Source organism: Ranitomeya variabilis, chromosome 6 (assembly GCF_051348905.1).
Source record: "Ranitomeya variabilis isolate aRanVar5 chromosome 6, aRanVar5.hap1, whole genome shotgun sequence".
NCBI classification, from domain to species: domain Eukaryota; kingdom Metazoa; phylum Chordata; class Amphibia; order Anura; family Dendrobatidae; genus Ranitomeya; species Ranitomeya variabilis.
In genome coordinates this window covers 127,964,215-127,986,407 of record NC_135237.1, presented here as the reverse complement: position 1 = coordinate 127,986,407, position 22,193 = coordinate 127,964,215, and the positions used below count along the sequence as shown (strand labels likewise).

The window sequence follows — 22,193 nt, the reverse complement described above, 5'->3', positions numbered from 1 at the left end:
CCGAGCAACGACTATACTCGCTCATCACTAATAGTTATGGTTCCAGGGACAATTTGAGCCCCCTTCTTTACTGAAGACCATCACGGTGTGACATCAGCATTGTCCATTTCTTGGTGCTTCTTCATAAGTTTGACAAGCACATGTTGAAACCCCAGTTTGTTTAGAAATCTTTGCCTGGGATAGACCTTGCTGACGCAGTATAACTTGTGTGTTGTTGCTGTGTGTAGTATTGCCATAATGGAATAATGGATGTCTTGTAAAATTAAATTGTCTTCCACAACTTTACCTTTGGATCCAGTTGGATAAAACATGTTAGGTGGGCTGCACTGTTGGAGTAAACCGATTTTTCAACATTGATGATGATAGGGTTTATTTTATTCACAAAGCGTTTCAATGCTGTACCAGCATCTTTATCAAGTGAAAAAACAATAAGTTGTGAATAAAATAAATCTTATCATCCCTGTTGAAGAATCTATTTACTCCAGCAACGCAGCCCACCAAAAGTTTTTTTTTTTTTTGGTCCCACTGTGTCCACTATTTCCTGCAGGATTTATCCACGAGCCATGGAACAGCAGCAGCTGTTTGTCTTCATTCCTACATGGGGCTTGTACCTGTCCCTTTTATGAATGTGACACACTCGCACACATGTAACAGGAATAAGGATGCTGTCCCTGTTATGAACATGACACACTCGCACACCGGTAACAGAAATAAAGATGACCTATTACAGAGAGAAGCCACACCTGCACCCTACTGGTCCCTGTACAGACTACAGAGTCCCTAGTAGCACAACTAAAAGCACCACAGTGGCCCGACTCCCTAAAAGGCCACCGAGCAGTTTCTCGTACCTCCTGAGGAACCAGAGGGGAGGACGCTACACACTAACAAGGGAAGAGGAAAGTGTGCAGGTGGACACTTGGACCCAGGGTGAGAAAGCTTAAAGTACATTCATAAAGGGAAAAGATGGGAAACTAAAGAAAAACAAAAATAAATGAAACAAGAATAACTTCCCAGAACCCTGAGGTAAAAGGGAAAGGTGCTGGGAAGGTAGACAAAAAGATACTCAACAGATATACAAACGGTGTTTGCCTAGCAAGGAAAATCCTGTAACTGAAGGGCTGGAGTTCCTTTGCACAAATCCACCTAGAAATATAGCCAGCAAGGAAGTGCAGTGAAGGGTGAACATATAAAACCCCACCCAGAATGTGATGGGGCAAACCAAAATGAGAACCACCTGAAGAGGAGGAAACCAAGAAGGAAAAACAACGACAATATAAACTATCAGCATTTGGACAGGGAAGAAAAGGCAATAGCTCAGCAGACAGGGGAACCAACTATGCCGCAATAGCTCACCGGATAGAATCCCCAAACTGAGCCATGACAGTCACGACTTCACTGAGTGAGTGTTAACCAAGCACTTACCCACCCTTCCTCCATATGGTATCACCCTATTGTGCTCTCTGTTCCCCACATCTACAGTGGGGAAAAAAGTATTTAGTCAACCACCACTTAAAAAGATGAGAGGCCTGTAATTGACATCATATGTAGACCGCGACTATGAGAGTCAAAATGAGAAAAAAAATCCAGAAAATCACGTTGTCTGATTTGGCAAGATTTTGCAAATTATGGTGGAAAATAAGTATTTGGTCTTTAAACTTCATCTCAGTATTTTGTTATATATCCTTTGTTGGCAATGACAGAGGTCAAACGTTTTCTGTAAGTCCTCACAAGGTTGGCACACACTGTTGGTTGTATGTTGGCCCATTCCTCCATGCAGATCTCCTGAGATGTTTTGGGTCTGTCAATGGGCAACACGGATTTTCAACTCCCTCCAAAGGTTTTCTATGGGGTTGAGATCTGAAGACTGCTCTATAGGAAATCTGCATGGAGGAATGGGCCAACATACCACCAACAGTGTGTGCCATAGTTGTGGTCTACCTATGATGTTAATTACAGGCCTCTCTGATCTTTTTAAGTGGGAGAACTTGGGTGGCTGACTAAATACCTTTTTCCCCACTATAGATTTCTTCACAACTTCACCTTTTGTAGCAGAGTTTGGCTCTTCACCTAGTTTTTAGGCTGTGTGCACACGTTGCAGATTTGGGTGCAGAATTTTCTGCACAAAATCTGCATCTCCTGGCAGAAAACGCAGCTGCGTTTTTGATGCGTTTTTTGCGCAGTTTTGATGGTTTTTTTGGTGCGTTTTTTGTGCTTTTTTTAATGCGTTTTTGTAAACTAAATAAAGATGTATTATTGAACAAAAAAAAAAGATTTGTGATGTCATTATTGTCCAACCTCTTTTACATTTGTCCAACCTACACTCCAGTTCACACACAGATAGATAGATAGATAGATAGATCTATAGATAGATAGAAGAAATGAGATGCATTGATAGATCTACATATAGATAGATTTATAGATGCATACATCTATCTATAGATATATCTGGATAGATATATCTATGAATAGATGTATCTATTGATAGATGTATGGATAGCGTAGGGTATGTGTCCACGTTCAGTATTACATCCGGATTAGCTGCGGATTGGATGCTGTCTACAACCGGCAGCGTTCAACCCGCAGCGTCCAGATGTTACAGCATAGTGGAGGGGATTTTATGAAATCCCGTCTCCACTATGCGTGTGAACACGCATCCGGCAGCCCTGCATTTCTGGACATGTGGCGCGTCTTTTTAGAACGCAGCATGTCTGTTTACCTTTACCTGTTTACAGAAGGGGACGGCGCTTTGGGTGGAGCGAGTTTTCCACTCCTTCCAAAGCGCCGGCAATCTGGCCCATGGACACATACCCTATAGATTTATAAATAGATATATCTATGTATCTATATATCTATCTATATATATATATATATCTATATATATATATATCTATATATATATATATATATATATATATATATCTCTAAATATATCTATAGATAGATTATCCATAGATAAATAATAGCAAGGCCGATGTTTGTTAATGAATGTTTAATTTAAAAAAAAACGGTAAAAAAAATGGCGTGGGCTCCCGTGCAATTTACTGCACCAGAGGGGGAAAGCTGATGGCCAGGGGCCAATATTTGTTGCCTGGGAAAGGGTTAATACCCATGGCCCCTCCCAGGCTATGAATATCAGCCCGCAGCTGTCTGCATAGCCTTTACTGGCTATTAAAATGGGACCCCAAAACCCCCCCAAAAATGGGGTCCCCCTATATTTTATAGCCAGAAAGGCTACGCAGACAGCTGCAAGATGCGCCAATTCCAGCACTTAGCCCCTCTCTTCCCACTCCCAAGTAGTGGTGGGATATGGGGTAATAAGGGGTTAATGTCACCTTGCTAATGTAAGGTGATATTAAGCCTGGTTAATATTGGAAAGGCGTCCATAAGACGCCTATCCATTATTAATCCTAGAGTAGTGAAAGTTAAAAAAATAAATAAATAAAGACACAGCCAGAACAAAGTATTTTATTATTCTTAATTTAACCATACTTACCATACTTGATCACCTGCAAAAAATTAAAAATAATAAACCGTATACTCCCTGTCCAACGCAGTTCAATTAATAACGATTGTCCCACGACGATCTCCCCTTATAGAACAGTGAGATCGGGTGATGTCACTGCTCTATAGGGCCTTCAATGACACACTGACAGGAGACAATGGCTCCTGCAGTGCATCACTGAGGTTACCTTAGTTCAGGATCTCACCTTATGGCATTGCTGCGTGGGAATTTTCCCACACAGCAGTGCCACAAGTGAGACTATGGACTGATTTTTACAGCGGCGGAGGAATACATTTGCGGAAGGATACCTTCCCGTCATTGTATTCCTGGAGCCCCTGGAGAGTGGTCGCATCAGCTGATGCTGCTGCTGTCCACGGGAGATCGTCATGGGACAATCGTATTAATTGGATTTCTGCGGATCAGGGAGCATATTGTTTGTTTATTATTTTAATATTTTTTACAGCTGACTGGCTTCGGGGATCAAGGTGATGGTGAGTATGTACTCTATGTTATATGTACTGTATGTCTATATGTATGTATTGTATGTACACTGTGTTCCAAATTATGCAAATTGGATTTAAGTGTCATAAAGATTTAATTGTTTTGTTTTTCAAATAAACTCGTGGATGGTATTGTGTCTCAGGGCTCAATGGATCACTGAAATCAATCTTAAACACATGTGATAATTGGTTTTCCAAGTGATTCTAATTAAAGGAAAACTACTTAAAAATGATGTTCCACATTATTAAGCAGGTCACAGTTTTCAAGTAACTTGGGAAAGAAAAAGGATCTCTCTGCTGCTGAAAAGCATCAAATAGTGCAATGCCTTGGTGAAGGGATGAAAACATTAGAAATTTCCCGAAAACTTAAGCGTGATCATCGTACTGTTAAGAGATTTGTGGCTGTATCTGAGCACAAATGTGTTTGTGCTGATAAAGGCATAATGAGGAAGATTTCTGCCAGGCAAGTTCATTGGATTAACCCCTTCCCGACCTGTGACACAGCGTATGCGTCATGAAAGTCGGTGCCAATCCGACCTGTGACGCATATGCTGTGTCACAGAATGATCGCGTCCCTGCAGATCGGGTGAAAGGGTTAACTCCCATTTTACCCGATCTGCAGGGACAGGGGGAGTGGTACTTCAGCCCAGGGGGGGTGGCTTCACCCCCCCGTGGCTACGATCGCTCTGATTGGCTGTTGAAAGTGAAACTGCCAATCAGAGCGATTTGTAATATTTCACCTATGAAAATGGTGAAATATTACAATCCAGCCATGGCCGATGCTGCAATAGCATCTGCCATGGCTGGAGACCCTGATCTGCCCCCACCCCACCCCACCGATCGCCTCCCCAGTCGTCCTTTTTGCCCCGATCTCCGTTCCGCTCACCTCCTCCCTCCTGTCGGCTCCCCCGGTCCTCCTGTCCGCTCCCCAGGTCCTCCGATCCCCCCCCCCCCCCCCGTGTTCCGGTCCCACCCCCTCATACTTACCTAGCTCTGATGTCCCTCCCGGTGTCCGGCCGTCTTCTTCATGGGCGCCGCCATCTTGGAAAATGGCGGGCGCATGCACAGTGCGCCCGCCGAATCTGCCAGCCGGCAGATTCGTTCCTGCACATTTTGGTCGCTGTGTGATAAGTTCTATCACAGCGATCAAAATTAAAAAAAATAGTAAATAAATCCCCCCCTTTATCACCCCCATAGGTAGGGACAATAATAAAATACAGAAAATATAATTATTTTTGTTTTTCCATTAGGGGTAGGGTTAGGGGTAGGGTTAGGGGTAGGGTTGCACTTAGGGTTGCACTTAGGGCTAGGGTTGCACTTAGGGTTGCACTTAGGGTTGCACTTAGGGCTAGGGTTGCACTTAGGGTTGCACTTAGGGTTGCACTTAGGGCTAGGGTTGCACTTAGGGTTGCACTTAGGGCTAGGGTTGCACTTAGGGTTGCACTTAGGGCTAGGGTTGCACTTAGGGTTGCAGCTAGGGTTGCACTTAGGGCTAGGGTTGCACTTAGGGCTAGGGTTGCACTTAGGGCTAGGGTTAGAATTAGGGTTAGGGTTGGAATTAGGGTTAGAATTAGGCTATGTGCACACGGTGCGGATTTGGCTGCGGATCCGCAGCGGATTGGTCGCTGCGGATTCGTATCAGTTTTCCATCACGTTTACAGTAAACCTATGGAAAACCAAATCCGCTGTGCCCATGGTGCGGAAAATACAGCGCGGAAACGCTGCGTTGTATTTTCCGCAGCATGTCAATTCTTTGTGCAATTCCGCAGCGTTTTACACCTTCTCCATAATAGGAATCCGCAAGTGAAATCCACACAAAAAACACTGGAAATCCGCGGTAAATCCGCAGGTAAAGCGCAGTGCGTTTTACCTGCAGATTTTTCAAAAACTGCGGAAAAATCCACACAAATCCGCAACGTGAGCACATAGCCTTAGGGTTAGGGTTGGAATTAGGGGTAAGACTAGGGTTAGGGGTGTGTTGGGGTTAGGGTTGTGGTTAGGGTTGGGATTAGAGTTAGGGGTGTGTTGGGGTTAGTGTTGGAGTTAGAATTGAGGGGTTTCCACTTTTTAGGCACATCAGGGGGTCTCCAAACGCGACACGGCGCCACCATTGATTCCAGCCAATCTTGCATTGAAAAAGTAAAATGGTGCTCTCTCCCTTCCGAGCCCCGACGTGTGCCCAAACAGTGGTTTACCCTCACATATGGGGTACCAGCGTACTCAGGAGAAACTGATCAACAACTTTTGGGGTCCAATTTCTCCTGTAACCCTTGGGAAAATAAAAAATTGCGGGCTAAAAAATTATTTTTGAGGAAAGAAAAATGATTTTTTATTTTCACGGCTCTGCGTTATAAACTTCTGTGAAGCACTTGGGGGTTCAAAGTGCTCACCACACATCTAGATAAGTTCCCTTGGGGGTTTAGTTTCCAAAATGGGGTCACTTGTGGGGAGTTTCTACTGTGTAGGCACATCAGGGGCTCTGCAAACGCAACGTGATGCCCGCAGAGCATTCCATCAAAGTCTGCATTTCAAAACGTCACTACTTCACTTCCGAGCTCCGGCATGTGCCCAAACAGTGGTTTACCCCCACATATGGGGTATCACCGTACTCAGGAGAAACTGGACAACAACTCTTGGGGTCAAATTTCTCCTGTTACCCTTGAGAAAATAAAAAAATCAGGGCTAAAAAAATTTTTTGAGGAAAGAAAACGTATTTATTATTTTCACGGCTCTGCGTTATAAACTTCTGTGAAGCACTTAGGGGTTCAAAGTGCTCACCACACATCTAGATAAGTTCCCTTGGGGGTTTAGTTTCCAAAATGAGGTCACCTGTGGGGGGTTTCTACTGTTTAGGCACATCAGGGGCTCTACAAACGCAACGTGACGCCCGCAGAGCATTCCATCAAAGTCTGCATTTCAAAACATCACTACTTCACTTCCAAGCCCCGGCATGTGCCCAAACAGTGGTTTACCCCCACATATGGGGTATCTGCATACTCAGGAGAAACTGGACAACAACTCTTGGGGTCAAATTTCTCCTGTTACCCTTGGGAAAATAAAAAAATCAGGGCAAAAAAATTTTTTTTTGATGAAAGAAAACGTATTTATTATTTTCACGGCTCTGCGTTATAAACTTCTGTGAAGCACTTAGGGGTTCAAAGTGCTCACCACACATCTAGATAAGTTCCTTTGGGGGTCTAGTTTCCAAAATGGGGTCACTTGTGGGGGGTTTCTACTGTTTAGGCACATCAGGGGCTCTGCAAACGCAACGTGACGCCCGCAGAGCATTCCATCAAAGTCTGCATTTCAAAACGTCACTACTTCCCTTCCGAACCCCGACGTGTGCCCAAACAGTGGTTTACCCCCACATATGGGGTATCAGCGTACTCAGGAGAAACTGGACAACAACTATTGGGGTCAAATTTCCCCTGTTACCCTTGGGAAAATAAAAAATTCAGGGCTAAAAAAATGTTTTTGAGAAAAGAAAAATTATTTTTTATTTTCATGGCTCTGCGTTATAAACTTCTGTGAAGCACTTGGGGGTTCAAAGTGCTCACCACACATCTAAATTAGTTCCTTGGGAGGTCTAGTTTCCAAAATGGGGTCACTTATGGGGAAGCTCCAATGTTTAGGCACACAGGGGCTCTCCAAACGCGACATGGTGTCCGCTAATGATTGGAGCTAATTTTCCATTCAAAAAGCCAAATGGCGTGCCTTCCCTTCCAAGCCCTGCCGTGCACCCAAACAGTGGTTTACCCCCACATGTGGGGTATCATCGTACTCAGGACAAACTGGACAACAACATTTGGGGTCCAATTTCTCCTGTTACCCTTGGGAAAATAAAAAATTCTGGGCTAAAAATCATTTTTGAGGAAAGAAAAATTATTTTTTATTTTCACGGCTCTGCGTTATAAACTTCTGTGAAGAACTTGTTGGTTTAAAGTTCTCACTATGCATCTAGATAAGTTCCTTGGGGGGTCTAGTTTCCAAAATGGGGTCACTTGTGGGGGAGCTCCAATGTTTAGGCACACAGGGGCTCTCCAAACGCGACATGGTGTCCGCTAACGATTGGAGCTAATTTTCCATTCAAAAAGTCAAATGGCGCGCCTTCCCTTCCGAGCCTTGCCATGCGCCCAAACAGTGGTTTACCCCCACATATGAGGTATCGGCGTACTCAGGAGAAATTGCCCAACAAATTTTAGGATCCATTTTATCCTGTCGCCCATGTGAAAATTAAAAAATTGAGGCTAAAAGAATTTTTTTGTGAAAAAAAGTACTTTTTCATTTTTACGGATCAATTTGTGAAGCACCTGAGGGTTTAAAGTGCTCACTATTAGTGTTGAGCGATACCGTCCGATACTTGAAAGTATCGGTATCGGAAAGTATCGGCCGATACCGGCAAAGTATCGGATCCAATCCGATACCGATACCCGATACCAATACAAGTCAATGGGACTCAAGTATCGGACGGTATTCCTGATGGTTCCCAGGGTCTGAAGGAGAGGAAACTCTCCTTCAGGCCCTGGGATCCATATAAATGTGTAAAAGAAAGAATTAAAATAAAAAATATCGCTATACTCACCTGTCCGACGCAGCCTGGACCTCAGCGAGGGAACCGGCAGCGTTGTTTGTTTAAAATTCGCGCTTTTACTTGGTTACGTGAAGTCCCGGCTTGTGATTGGTCAGGGCGGCCATGTTGCCGGGACGCGGACCAATCACAGCAAGCCGTGACGAAATTACGTCACGGCTTGCTGTGATTGGTCCGCGTCCCGGCAACATGGCCGCCATTAACCAATCACAAGCCGTGACGTCACGGGAGGCTGGACACGCGCGCTTTTTAAAATGGGCGCGTGTCCAGCCTCCCGTGACGTCCCGGCTTGTGATTGGTTGCGCCGCGGTCAACCAATCACAAGCCGGGAGGCTTGTATAATACATCAGCTGAGAGGTGATACATGGGAATGTGAGACACATCCTGCAAATTCGACCAAACTTATTATGCAATAATTGATGTTTTGACAACATTGGCAGTTTCCCCTTGTTTGGTTTAGTTCATCCTCACTCATTTTGTGCGCCGCGGTCAACCAATCACAAGCCGGGAGGCTGGACACGCGCGCATTTTAAAATTTTAAAATGCGCGCGTGTCCAGCCTCCCGGCTTGTGATTGGTTGATCGCGGCGCAACCAATCACAAGCCGGGACGTCACGGGAGGCTGGACACGCGCCCATTTTAAAATGCGCGCGTGTCCAGCCTCCCGTGACGTCACGGCTTGTGATTGGTTGCGTCTCCCATGTGACTGCGACGCAACCAATCACAAAGCCGGGACGTAATTTTAAAATCCTTAAGGACCTGAAATTACGTCACGGCTTGCTGTGATTGGTTGCGTCGCCCATGTGACTGCGACGCAACCAATCACAACGCCGGAACGTAATTTTAAAATCCTGAAGGACCTGAAATTACGTCACGGCTTGCTGTGATTGGTTGCGTCCCGGTCACATGGGCGGCACGCAACCAATCACAAGCCGGGACTCACGTAAAGGAAAGAAAAGCGCGAATTTTAAACAAAGAACGCTGCCGCTTCCCTCGGTAAGGTGCAGGCTGCGTCGGAGAGGTGAGTATAGCAATATTTTTTATTTTAATTCTCTCTTTTACACATTTTTACATTAATGTTGTTTCGATACCGATACCCGATATCACAAAAATATCGGATCTCGGTATCGGAATTCCGATACAGCAAGTATCGGCCGATACCCGATACTTGCAGTATCGGAATGCTCAACACTACTCACTATGCATCTAGATAAGTTCCTTGGGGGGTCTCCTTTCCAAAATGGGGTCACTTGTGGGGAAGCTCCAATGTTTAGGCACACAGGGGCTCTCCAAACGCGACATGGTGTCCGCTAAAGATTGGAGCCAATTTTTCATTCAAAAAGTCAAATGGCGCTCCTTCCCTTCCGAGTTCTGCCGTGCGCCCAAACAGTGGTTTACCCCCACATATGAGGTATCCGCGTACTCAGAACAAATTGGACAACAACTTTCGTGGTCCAGTTTCTCCTTTTACCCTTGGGAAAATAAAAAAATTGTTGCTAAAAGATCATTTTTGTGACTAAAAAGTTAAATGTTCATTTTTTCCTTCCATGTTGCTTCTGCTGCTGTGAAACACCTGAAGGGTTAATAAACTTCTTGAATGTGGTTTTGAGCACCTTGAGGGGTGCAGTTTTTAGAATGGTGTCACTTTTGGGTATTTTCAGCCATATAGAACCCTCAAATTGACTTCAAATGTGAGGTGGTCCCTAAAAAAAATGGTTTTGTAAATTTTGTTGTAAAAATGAGAAATCACTGGTCAAATTTTAACCCATATAACTTCCTAGCAAAAAAAATGTTGTTTCCAAAATTGTGCTGATGTAAAGTAGACATGTGGGAAATGTTATTTATTAACTATTTTGTGTCACATAACTCTCTGGTTTAACAGAATAAAAATTCAAAATGTGAAAATTGCAAAATTTTCAACATTTTCACCAAATTTCCATTTTTTTCACAAATAAACGCAGAAATTATCGACCTAAATTTACCACTAACATGAAGCCCAATATGTCACGAAAAAACAATCTCAGAATCGCTACGATCCGTTGAAGCGTTCCCGAGTTATTACCTCATAAAGGGACACTGGTCAGAATTGCAAAAAACGGCAAGGTCATTAAGGCCAAAATAGGCTGGGTCATGAAGGGGTTAAGAGAGCAGCTGCTAAAAAGCCATTACAAAGCAGCAAACAGATATTTGAAGCTGCTGGTGCCTCTAGAGTCCTTCAAACCTCAAGGTGTAGGCTCCTTCAAAGGCATGCTGTGGTGCATAAACCTACTATTCGGCCACCCTTAAACAGTCTTCACAAGCAGAAATGGTTGTATTGGGCCCACACATACATGAAGACTAATTTCCAAACAGTCTTGTTTACTGATAAGTGTTGAGCAACCCTGGATGGTCCAAATGGATGGAGTAGTGGCTGGTTGGTGGATGGCCACCATGTCCCAACAAGGCTTCAACGTCAGCAAGGAGGTGGAGGAGTCATGTTTTGGGCCGGAATCATGGAGAAACAGCTGGTAGTGTCCTTTAATGTTCCTGAAGGTGTGAAAATGACCTCTGCAAAGTATATAGAGTTTCTGACTGACAACTTTCCTCCATGGTATGAAAAGCAGAAATGTGCCTTCAGGAGCAAAATCATTTTCATGCATGACAATGCACCATCTCATTCTGCAAAGAATACCTCTGAGTCATTGGCTGCTATGGGCATAAAAGGAGATAAACTCATGGTGTGGCCACCATCTTCCCCTGACCTCAATCCTATAGAGAACCTTTGGAGTATCATAAAGCAAAAGATCTATGAGGGTGGGAGGCAGTTCACATCAAAACAGCAGCTCTGGGAAGCTATTCCGACTTCATGCAAAGAAATACAAGCAGAAACTCTCCAAAAACGCACAAGTTCAATGGATGCAGGAATTGTGAAGGTGATATCAAAGAAGGGGTCCTATGTTAACATGTAACTTGGCCTGTTAGGATGTTTTGGCGTTAAATAGCTGTTTTGTTCAGTGAATGTGACCTCCTAATGCTGCAAATTCCACAAATGAGCATTTTCAGTTCTTTAAAACATATCAAATGTTTAGAAATTCTACTGTGCCTAATAATTTGGAACAGTGCATTTTAAGTTTTTATTCATTTTGGAGATTATACTGTGATCATTGGGAGGTTTCTTCAATAAAATTCGATGTATACTCTAATGGGTGATTACTTTTATTAGACTGACTGTCATTTGCACCAACCATTTAGGAAAATCCGATAAAAATGTAATTTGCATAATAATTTGGAACATAGTGTATGTACAGTATGTGTGTACTGTATGTGGCATGGTGCATGTTGTATGGTGCATGTTACGTGTTGTATGTTGCATGGTGCGTGTTGTATGTTGCGTGTTGTGTATGTTGCATGGTGCGTGTTGCATGTTGTGTGTTGCGTGATGCGTGTTGCATGTTGTTGTGTGTTGCGTGTTGTGTTGCATGTTGTGTGTTGTGTGTTGCATTGTGTTGTGTTGCATGTTGTGTTGTATGTTGTGTGTTGCTTGTTGTGTTGCATGTTGTATGTTGCGTGATGCATGTTGTGTGTTGCGTGTTGTATTTTGCGCGTTGCATGTTGTGTTGCATGTTGTATGTTGTGTTGTATGTACTGTACATGTACAGTATATATGTTTTTTTTTTTTCACATTCAACACATTAGCCGGATGATGGGACTACTACTGTCCCATCATTGGCTAATGTGTCACTCACTGTCACTGTAGCAGGCATAGCCCGATGGGACTTGTAGTCCCATCGGATGATGCCTGCACACACACACACCCCCAAAGACCCCCCGGACAGTCCCGCACAGTCCAGCACACACCCAAACAGCGCCGCACACACCCGGACAGCCGCAGACCCCGCCCACACACACCCACCCACACAGTCTCCGCCCACACACTTCCCTCCTTCCGAACTGTAGCGTTTCTCGGACCCACATCCACAGCAAAAAAGCGGACGTCATCGTATGAAGATGGGAGGCGCTGGACCCGAACCGCGACGCCCATCGGACCGGACCGCCCCCCCCAGGTGAGTATAAGATAACTTGTTTTTCTTCTCTTTCAGGTTACATCGGGGGCTTATCTACAGCATTATAGAATGCTGTAGATTAGCCCCTGACAGCGGTGGCCTTAGCTTATAGGCCTAAAAAGGGTGACAGATTCCCTTTAAAGGGAACCTGTCACCCCCTTCCCCCCCCGGGCGTTTGTAACTAAAAGAGCCACCTTGTGCAGCACTAATGCTGCATTCTGACAAGGTGGCTCTTTTAGTTATTGGTGCTGTAACTTCAGAAATAATCCATTTTATAATTTGTCCCAAATACCTTGAATCAGTCCTGGAGGCAGGTCTTTCCCTCCCCCCTGCTGCAAACGCAGCACCGCTGTCACTCATGTCCTCTTGGCGCCGCCTCCTCAGCGCTGTTTTCAAATGAGCCGGTGCCTGCGCTCTTTTCTCATGCCTTTGGCCACCGTGGCATGCGATTAGGGATCAGCTGACGCCGCACAGTCTGAAGAAGGCGGAGGGAGATGAGTGAGAGGCTTAGATATGAACTGCGCATGCCCAGGAATCCCATCCCCGCAGTGAGAATAAATCAGAAGACACTGCGGGGCGGGATCTCAGGTAGGGCGGCCGCACAGGCGCAGTCAGCTAGACTGCAAATGAGGACAGAGGATGGGCAGCGCTCACTGCGCATGCCCAAGGCATGAGAAAAGAGCGCAGGACATGAGTGACGGCGGTTCTGCGTTTGCAGCAGGGGGGAAAGACCTGCCTCCAGGACTGATTCAAGGTATTTGGGACAAATTATAAAATGGATTATTTCTGAAGTTACAGCACCAATAACTAAAAGAGCCACCTTGTCAGAATGCAGCATTAGTGCTGCACAAGGTGGCTCTTTTAGTTACAAACGCCTGGGGGGGGGAAGGGGGTGACAGGTTCCCTTTAAAGGGAATCTGTCACCCTTTTTAGGCCTATAAGCTAAGGCCACCGCTGTCAGGGGCTAATCTACAGCATTCTATAATGCTGTAGATAAGCCCCCGATGTAACCTGAAAGAGAAGAAAAACAAGTTATCTTATACTCACCTGGGGGGCGGTCCGGTCTGATGGGCGTCGCGGTCCGGGTACGGCGCCTCCCATCTTCATACGATGATGTCCACTTTTTTGCTTCCTGTCGCGGCTCCTGCGCAGGCGTACTTTGTCTGCCCTGTTGAGGGCAGAGCAAAGTACTGCAGTGCGCAGGCGCCGGGCCTCTCTGACCTTTCCCTGCGCACTGCAGTACTTTGATCTGCCCTCAACAGGGCAGACAAAGTACGCCTGCGCAGGAGCCGCGACAGGAAGCAAAAAAGAGGACGTCATCGTATGAAAATGGGAGGCCCCGGACCGTGACGTCCATCGGACCGGACCGCATCGGGACCGCCCCTGGGTTAGAATAATCTAACTTGTTTTTCTTCTCTTTCAGGTTACATTGGGGGCTTATCTACAGCATTATAGAATGCTGTAGATAAGCCCCTGATGGCGGTGGCCTTAGCTTATAGGCCTAAAATGGGGTGACAGATTCACTTTTAGGGTATGTGCACACGTCCGGATTTCTTGCAGAAATTTCCTGAAGAAAACCGGAAATTTTCTGCAAGAAATCCGCATTTTTTTTTTTGCGTTTTTTTTCCGTTTTTTTCGCGTTTTTTTTAGCATTCTGCAAGCGTAATTAGCTTGCAGAATGCTAAAGTTTTCCAAGCGATCTGTAGCATCGCTTGGAAAACTGACTGACAGGTTGGTCACACTTGTCAAACATAGCGTTTGACAAGTGTGACCAACTTTTTACTATAGATGCTGCTTTTGCAGCATCTATAGTAAAAGATAGAATGTTTAAAAATAATAAAAAAAATAAAAAAAAATGCTTATACTCACCCGCAGACAGCTGATCTCCTCACCGGCGTCCGTTCCGTATAGCTGGTGTGTGCGCGCAGGACCTTCCATGACGTCGCGGTCACGTGAGCGGTCACATGACCGGTCTCGACAAATCACAAGACGGCGACGTCATCGGCAGGTCCTTCACCGCACACCAGCTACAGGAACCGAAGCGACAGCGTGCAGTGGAGAGGCGGGAAGACATCGAAGGTGAGTATAGGACTATTTTTTATTTAAATTATTTTTTTTTTACCAATTATATGGTGCCCAGTCCGTGGAGGAGAGTCTCCTCTCCTCCACCCTGGGTACCAACCGCACATAATCTGCTTACTTCCCGCATGGTGTGCACAGCCCCGTGCGGGAAGTAAGCAGATCAATGGACTCCCAGGTGTGCGGAATCCCCTGCAATTCCGCATTTTAATGAACATGTTGCTTTTTTTTTCCGCAATGCGATTTTTTCGCGGAAAAAAAGGCTACATTTACACAAAAAATGCGGAATACACTGAAAATACTGGGAGGCATATGTAAGCGTTTTTTTCGCGTTTTTATCACGTTTTTATAGCGAAAAAACGCGAAAAATACTAAACGTGTGCACATGGCCTTAGAATTCTGACTTTGCGGTATTTTTTCTCACCTGATTAAATTCTTTGCACAGCCACTGCATATGAAGCTTCAAAGGAGATGCCATATAGCAGGCACAGAGGCCTTCAGAAGGCATCAGCTGCAATGGGTTCCCATGTAGTCCTGTTTGCACACTTTTGCTTCCTTCCCTGCCTAGGATCTGTGGTATGGTCAGACAAAGTCAGTACCCAGTTCATAGCAGGGACACTTTTATAAAATTATCAGAACACCGGATCATTTGTTGTTTTTAGCATATCCAGTTGTGGAACTTCATTTTAATCAATAGATTTTGGGATAAAATTAACTTTGTTTGCAAGAAAACCCTTTTAACCCCTGAGGTTTGTTTGCATGTTAATGACCAAGTCATTTTTTACAATTCTGACCATTGTCTCTTTGAGGATCCTGGTGATTCTGACTTTTTTTTTTTTATGACATATTGTACTTCATGATACTGGTAAAATTTCTTTGATATGACTTGCTATTATTTGTGAAAAAAACGGAAATTTGGAGAAAATTCTGAACATTTTGCAATTTTCCAACTTTGAATTTTCATGCACTTAAATAACAGAGATATGCCACACAAAATACTTACTAAGTAACATTTCCCACATGTCTACTTTACATCAGCACAATTTTGGAACCAAAATTTTTTTTTCGTTAGTAAGTTATAAGGGTTAAAATTTAAACAGCGATTTCTCATTTTTACAACACCCGTTTTTTTTTTTTAGTACGGACCACCTCACATTTGAAGTCACTTTGAGGGGTCTATATGATAGAAAATACCCAAAAGTGACGCCATTTTTTGAATTTTTTTTTAATAAGTGACAGCAGGAGCCGCGGATGGGAGTATTCATCTACTGCTCCTGCGCTGTAAATAAATACGGTAATTAAAAAAAAAAATAAATGCCGTGGGTTCTCCCTACTTTTGATAACCAGCCAGATAAAACTCACAGCTGGGGGCTGCAATCCTCAGTCGTCAGCTTCAGCAAGGTTGGATATCAAGAATAGAGGGGTCCCCAAGCCGTTTTTATAATTATTTACATAAATAATAAATAAAAAATGGTGCGGGGTCCCCTTCATTTTTGACAACCAGCCCTGCTAAAGGTCACAGCTGTGGGTTGGTATTCTCAGGCTCGTAAGGGGCCATGGATATTGACCCCCCCCAGCCTAAAAATAGTATCCAGCAGCTGCTCAGAAAAGGCACATCTATTAGATGTGCCAATTCTGGCACTTTGCCTGGCTCTTCCCACTTGCCCTGTAGCGATGGCAAGTGGGGTAATAGTTGTGGGGTTGATGTCACCGATGACATCAAGCCCACGGCTTAGTAATGGAGAAGCATCTAATAAGAACCTGGCGCTCATCCTTGTAGTACTGATGCAGCACGAGCATGCCACACATGTGCCGCAAGTATTACACACAGGGACCCTATAGCGGGTTTTTCTGTTTGGCTGCTGTCACACACTAAAAGACTGTTTTTATTGCAAAACATAGTTTTTGCATCACCATATTTTGAGAGCTATAAGTTTTTCATATTTCGGCCGACAGTCATGTAAGGTCTCGTTTTTTGCTTGACTAGTTGACGTTTTTATTGGTATCATTTTCGGGCACATGACATTTTTTGATTGCTTTCTATTCTGATTTTTGTGAGGCATAATAATAATAATCTTTATTTTTATATAGGGCTAACATATTCCGCAGCGCTTTACACACATTATCATCACTGTCCCCGATGGGGCTCACAATCTAAATTCCCTATCAGTATGTCTTTGGAATGTGGGAGGAAACCGGAGTGCCCGGAGGAAACCCACGCAAACACGGAGAGAACATACAAACTCTTTGCAGATGGTGTCCTTGGTGGGGTTTGAACCCAGGACTCCAGCGCTGCAAGGCTGCAGTGCTAACCACTGCGCCACCGTGCCGCCCGAACAAACAGAATGGACAAAAACCAGCAATTCATGAATTTCTTTGTGGGGGGGGGAGCGTTTATACCGTTCCATGTGTGGTAAAAATGATAAGGAAGTTTTATTCTTCGGGTCAGTGTGATTACAGCAATACCTCATTTATGTCATTTTTTTGTTTTGGTGCTTTTATACAATAAAAACTATTTTATATAAAATAATTATTTTTGCATCGCTTTATTCTGAGAGCTATAACTTTTTTTTATTTTTAAGCTGATGCAGCTGTATGGGGGCTTGTTTTTTGTTGGACAAGATTACGTTTTCAGCGGTACCATGTTTATTAATATCAGTCTTTGATCACGTGTTATTTCACTCTTTGTTCGGCGGTATGATGATAAAGCATTGTTTTTTGCCTTGTTTTTTTTTTTGTTCACTAAAGGGGTTAACTAGTGGTATAGTTTTATAGGTCTCTTTTACCCTTTGGGTAACCATTTGGTAGGTTGTCCCCCATTAGGATAAGTAATTATATATTTCTGTCAAAACCTCATCATCTTGTACTGAAGTATTGGATGTAAAATCTGTAGGTGTAATTGGATGTGAGCAATGAACAATTCTAGATACCCAGGATAAATTCACACTGGGATTTTGGTTTGGATTTTCATAAACCATGTTGAACAGTCTTTGGACAAAAGTAATGTAAGTAAAGGGCCCCTTTTTATCCCTGCCCTATACGCATCAGATTTTAGAGTGTGTTGCGGATTAAAATGTCTTGTCCTTTGAAGATTTCTTGTAGAAACACCAAGGGGCCGATACAGCAAAATGTTTACAACAGAAAGCACTGTGAAGTTGCAACATTTTTGCGACTATTAGCCTTTTCAGGCTAGTTCTGTCCAGATCAGCCAATATGGGTGGAGCATGGGCTGGGCGAAGCGTGGTGATACCTGCCCATCTATTGTATGACCAGTCGTGTCACCACTTAACATTTATGCCAGATTTTTAACTCCGTTGTAAAATGCACCCAATTTAGTAAGTGTCATGCCTCCTTCAAAGGGTTTTTCCTGGACTTAAACATTGATGGCCTATCCTTAGGATAAGGTCATCAATGTCTGATCGATGTAACACCCACTCCCGCCGATCATCTTGTGCCGGTGGCCGCTGAAACCACTCAGTTACGGAGCTGGACATCTCCATCAATGGAATAGTGGCCACGGCTGGGTACAGCACATCCACCATTGATATGAATAGGTGGTGGATGTACAGTACCAAGCCACGGCCACTTTACATTCTATGGACACCCCTCCAACACTGGGAACAGCTGAACGGCAGGGGTGGTGGGTGTCACATCCCCACCACTCAGACATTGATGAGCTATCCTAAGGAAAAAAAAAATTGAGCTTGTATTAAGTTGGTATACATGCAGAACATAACTGCATGTTCACATTGGCCATAAAGCGCACAAAACTTACAAGAAACAGAATGAGTAAAAACCCTGCTGTAACTAAATAAGTAAAAAGCAAAAGTGCATTTAAATAACACAGGGTTCTTAGTAATATTGTTTTTGATCAAAAATAGCATAAAAGCCATCCCACCGTCGACAAGTTGCCCTGATTTGGGACAGGGCCTACGCTGTCTAATATTAAAAACCTTACCATATGTCAAAGTTGACCTCAGTGTGTGAATAAGGCCAGACAAAATCTATTGCATGGGATTAAAGAACCTACCAGTACATATTGTCTCTGATTGTCATGCATAGCAAAGTTGCAGGGTCCTAGCAGTCCAAGATTAGCTTTGCTAATAAATTGTGCCACAATAGGGGCGATTTTTCTGTATAACTGGTGTTACCATAAATACTTGAGAATTAAAAACAAAAAAAAGACTTCTCAGTGAAGGACATTGTTAGGACTCCATTGTTGCCATAGCAAACCAGGAGTACAGTCATGGACAAAAATTTTGAGAATGAGACAAATATTAATTTTTCCAAAGTCTACTGCTTCATTTTTTCTAATGGCAATTTGTCTTCAATTTTGTCTTCACTTCCCAATGGTATAAAATTCTGTGACACGCCCATGGTGTCAATATGATCACTGCATCCCTAGATGAATTCATTGAGAGGTGTAGTCGTAAAATGGGACACTTATGGGAGGCGGGGTTCTGCTGTTCTGGCACCTCATGGGCTCTCCCAGTGGGTTATGACACCTGCAAACCATAACAGTAAAATGAGGCGCTCCTTGCCTTTTTAGCTTTGCACTGTGCCTGAAAAATATTACCCGCTTACATGTACAGTCATGGACAAAAATTTTGAGAATGAGACAAATATTAATTTTTCCAAAGTCTACTGCTTCATTTTTTCTAATGGCAATTTGCATATACTCCTGAATGTCAGAGTGATCAGTTTAACAGCAATTACTGTACTTGCAAAGTCAATATTTGCCCAGGAAATGAACTTTAACCCCCAAAACACATTTCAACATCATTGCAGTCCAGCCTTAAAAGGAGCAGCTAACATCGTTTTAGTGATTGATCCATTAACACAGGTGTGGGTGTTGATGAGGACAGGGCTGGCGATCAATCAGTCATGATTAAGTAAGAATGACATCACTGGACACTTTAAAAGGAGGCTGGTGCTTGGTATCATTGTTTCTCTTCAGTAACCATGGTTATCTCTAAAGAAACACGTGCAGCAATCATTGCACTGCACAAAAATGGCCTAACAGGGAAGAGTATCGCAGCTACAAAGATTGCACCTCAGTCAACAATCTATCGCATCATCAAGAACTTCAAGGAGAGAGCTTCCATTGTTGTCAAAAAGGCTCCAGGGCGTCAAGAGAGACCAGCAAGCGCCAGGACCGTATCTTAAAACTGTTTCAGCTGCGGGATCGGACTACCAGCAGTGCCGAGCTTGCTCAGGAATGGCAGCAGGCTGGTGTGAGTGCTTCTGCACGCACTGTGAGGCGGAGACACTTTGAGCAAGGCCTGGTTTCAGTGAGGGCAGCAAAGAAGCCACTTCTCTCCAGAAAAAACATCAGGGACCGACTGATATTCTGCAAAAGGTACAGGAAGTGGACTACTGAGGACTGGGGCAAAGTCATTTTCTCTGATGAATCCCTTTTCGATTGTTTGGGACATCTGGAAAACAGCTTATTCGGAGAAGAAGAGGTGAGCGCTACCACCAGTCTTGTCTCATGCCAACTGTAAAGCATCCTGAAACCATTCATGTGTGGGGTTGCTTCTCAGCCAAGGGAATCGGCTCACTCACAGTCTTGCCTAAAAACACAGCCATGAATAAAGAATGGTACCAGAATGTCCTCCAAGAGCAACTTCTCCCAACCGTCCAAGAGCAGTTTGGCGCCCAACAATGCCTTTTCCAGCATGATGGAGCACCTTGCCATAAAGCAAAGGTGATAACTAAATGGCTCATGGAACAAAACATAGAGATTTGGGGTCCATGGCCTGGAAACTCCCCAGATCTTAATCCCATTGAGAACTTGTGGTCAATCATCAAGAGACGGGTGGACAAACAAAAACCAACAAATTCTGGCAAAATGCAAGCATTGATTATGCAAGAATGGACTGCTATCAGTCAGGATTTGGTCCAGAAGTTGATTGAGAGCATGCCAGGGAGAATTGCAGAGGTCTTGAAGAAGAAGGGTCAACACTGCAAATATTGACTTGCTGCATTAACTCATTCTAACTGTCAATATAACCTATTGGTACTCATAATATGATTGCAATTATATTTCTGTATGTGATATAAACATCAGACAAACACTAATAAAAACCAGAGGGCAGCAGATCATGTGAAAATATAATGTTGGTGTCATTCTCAAAACTTTTGGCCATGACTGTAATTTGATGTCAAGTGGGGTGGGGATGGATGGGCTGAGAAAGCCCTTCATTCCGCAAAACTCAGTTGCCGCAGTCTACGATTACCAATGGCAACTGAGCAATAAAGTCTATGTTCTGGTGCGCAGTGGGGCTGAATACTATTATAGGTGTAAATAAATGTTGGCATTGCATGTCTACATCATGATTAATGCTAAGTGTATATCCAATATAGTTAATATTTCAGTCCTAATTTTTCCTGTACTTTAATGGATAGTTGTTTGATTCTTAAGGGCCCTTTCACATAGTGTTCAGTGGCCCTGTTGGGGCTTTCATCTGAATTCTCCATAATACTGGATTTGGGCATATGAGCCAATAGGGGCCATTGACTATAATGATGCAGTCACCGTGTGTTCTGTCGTGCATAATTTTCAGTCATATACGCCTATTGGAGGCGAAAACCAAGACATGGTCTGCTACGTTGAGCTGTTTGCATCAGTATAGTCAATGGTCCTGTTAGTTAACATACCCATATCTTGTTTTGCAGGGGATTTGGACAACAGAGCCACTAAACGTAGAAGAAAACACAATATCAAAGGGACCTTAGTGGTTGTGTTCTACTGATTCCTGTGTATTGCACTTGTCTGTTTTGTATTCCCAATATATTATATGCATTGATTTTTTTTGTGTGATCCTAGTTTGGATATTCAGAAATTACTACAATCGGTTTTACCCAAGTCTTAATTACGACAGAGGCATTTTCGATGCTCTTCTAAATCCATTGGTAAATCTAAGTTTATGGCAAGATCTTTTTGACCTTTTGGAAACTGCTGCTGCCGCTAAGATATTTGTAAGTATATTCACCTGCCACATGATTAAAAGTGTTTTGTCGCTTATAATTGAATTACCATTTCCCACGCCCTGTGTAGGTATTGATATGTAGCATGTTTCTTTATCCCAATCATGACACGCATGTACACTGGGTATGGAAAGTATTCAGACCCCTTTACATTTTTCACTCTTTGTTTCATTGCAGCCATTTGGTAAATTCAAAAAAGTTCATTTTTTCACATTAATGTACACTCTGCACCCCATCTTGACTGAAAAAAAAACAAATATAGCAATTTTTGCAAATTTATTAAAAAAGAAAAACTGAAATATCACATGGTCATAAGTATTCAGACCCTTTCCTCAGTATTGAGTAGAAGCACCCTTTTCAGCTAATACAGCCAAGAGTCTTCTTGGGAATTATTATTATTATTATTATTATTGTTTATTTATATAGCACCATTAATTCCATGGTGCTGTACATGAGAAGGGGTTACATCAAAATACAAATATCACTTACAGT

The 22,193-nt window shown here is 43.4% G+C and overlaps 1 protein-coding gene across 1 annotated transcript in view; it reads left to right on the top strand.

The window, feature by feature from the left end:
* Positions 1-22,193, top strand: part of TOPAZ1 (testis and ovary specific TOPAZ 1) — a 353,700-nt gene that overhangs the window by 151,908 nt on the left and 179,599 nt on the right. The window contains exon 10 of the mRNA XM_077268982.1: positions 21,541-21,692. Within this exon, the coding sequence (XP_077125097.1) occupies positions 21,541-21,692 (152 nt within the window). The remainder of the gene's footprint in view (positions 1-21,540; positions 21,693-22,193) is intronic.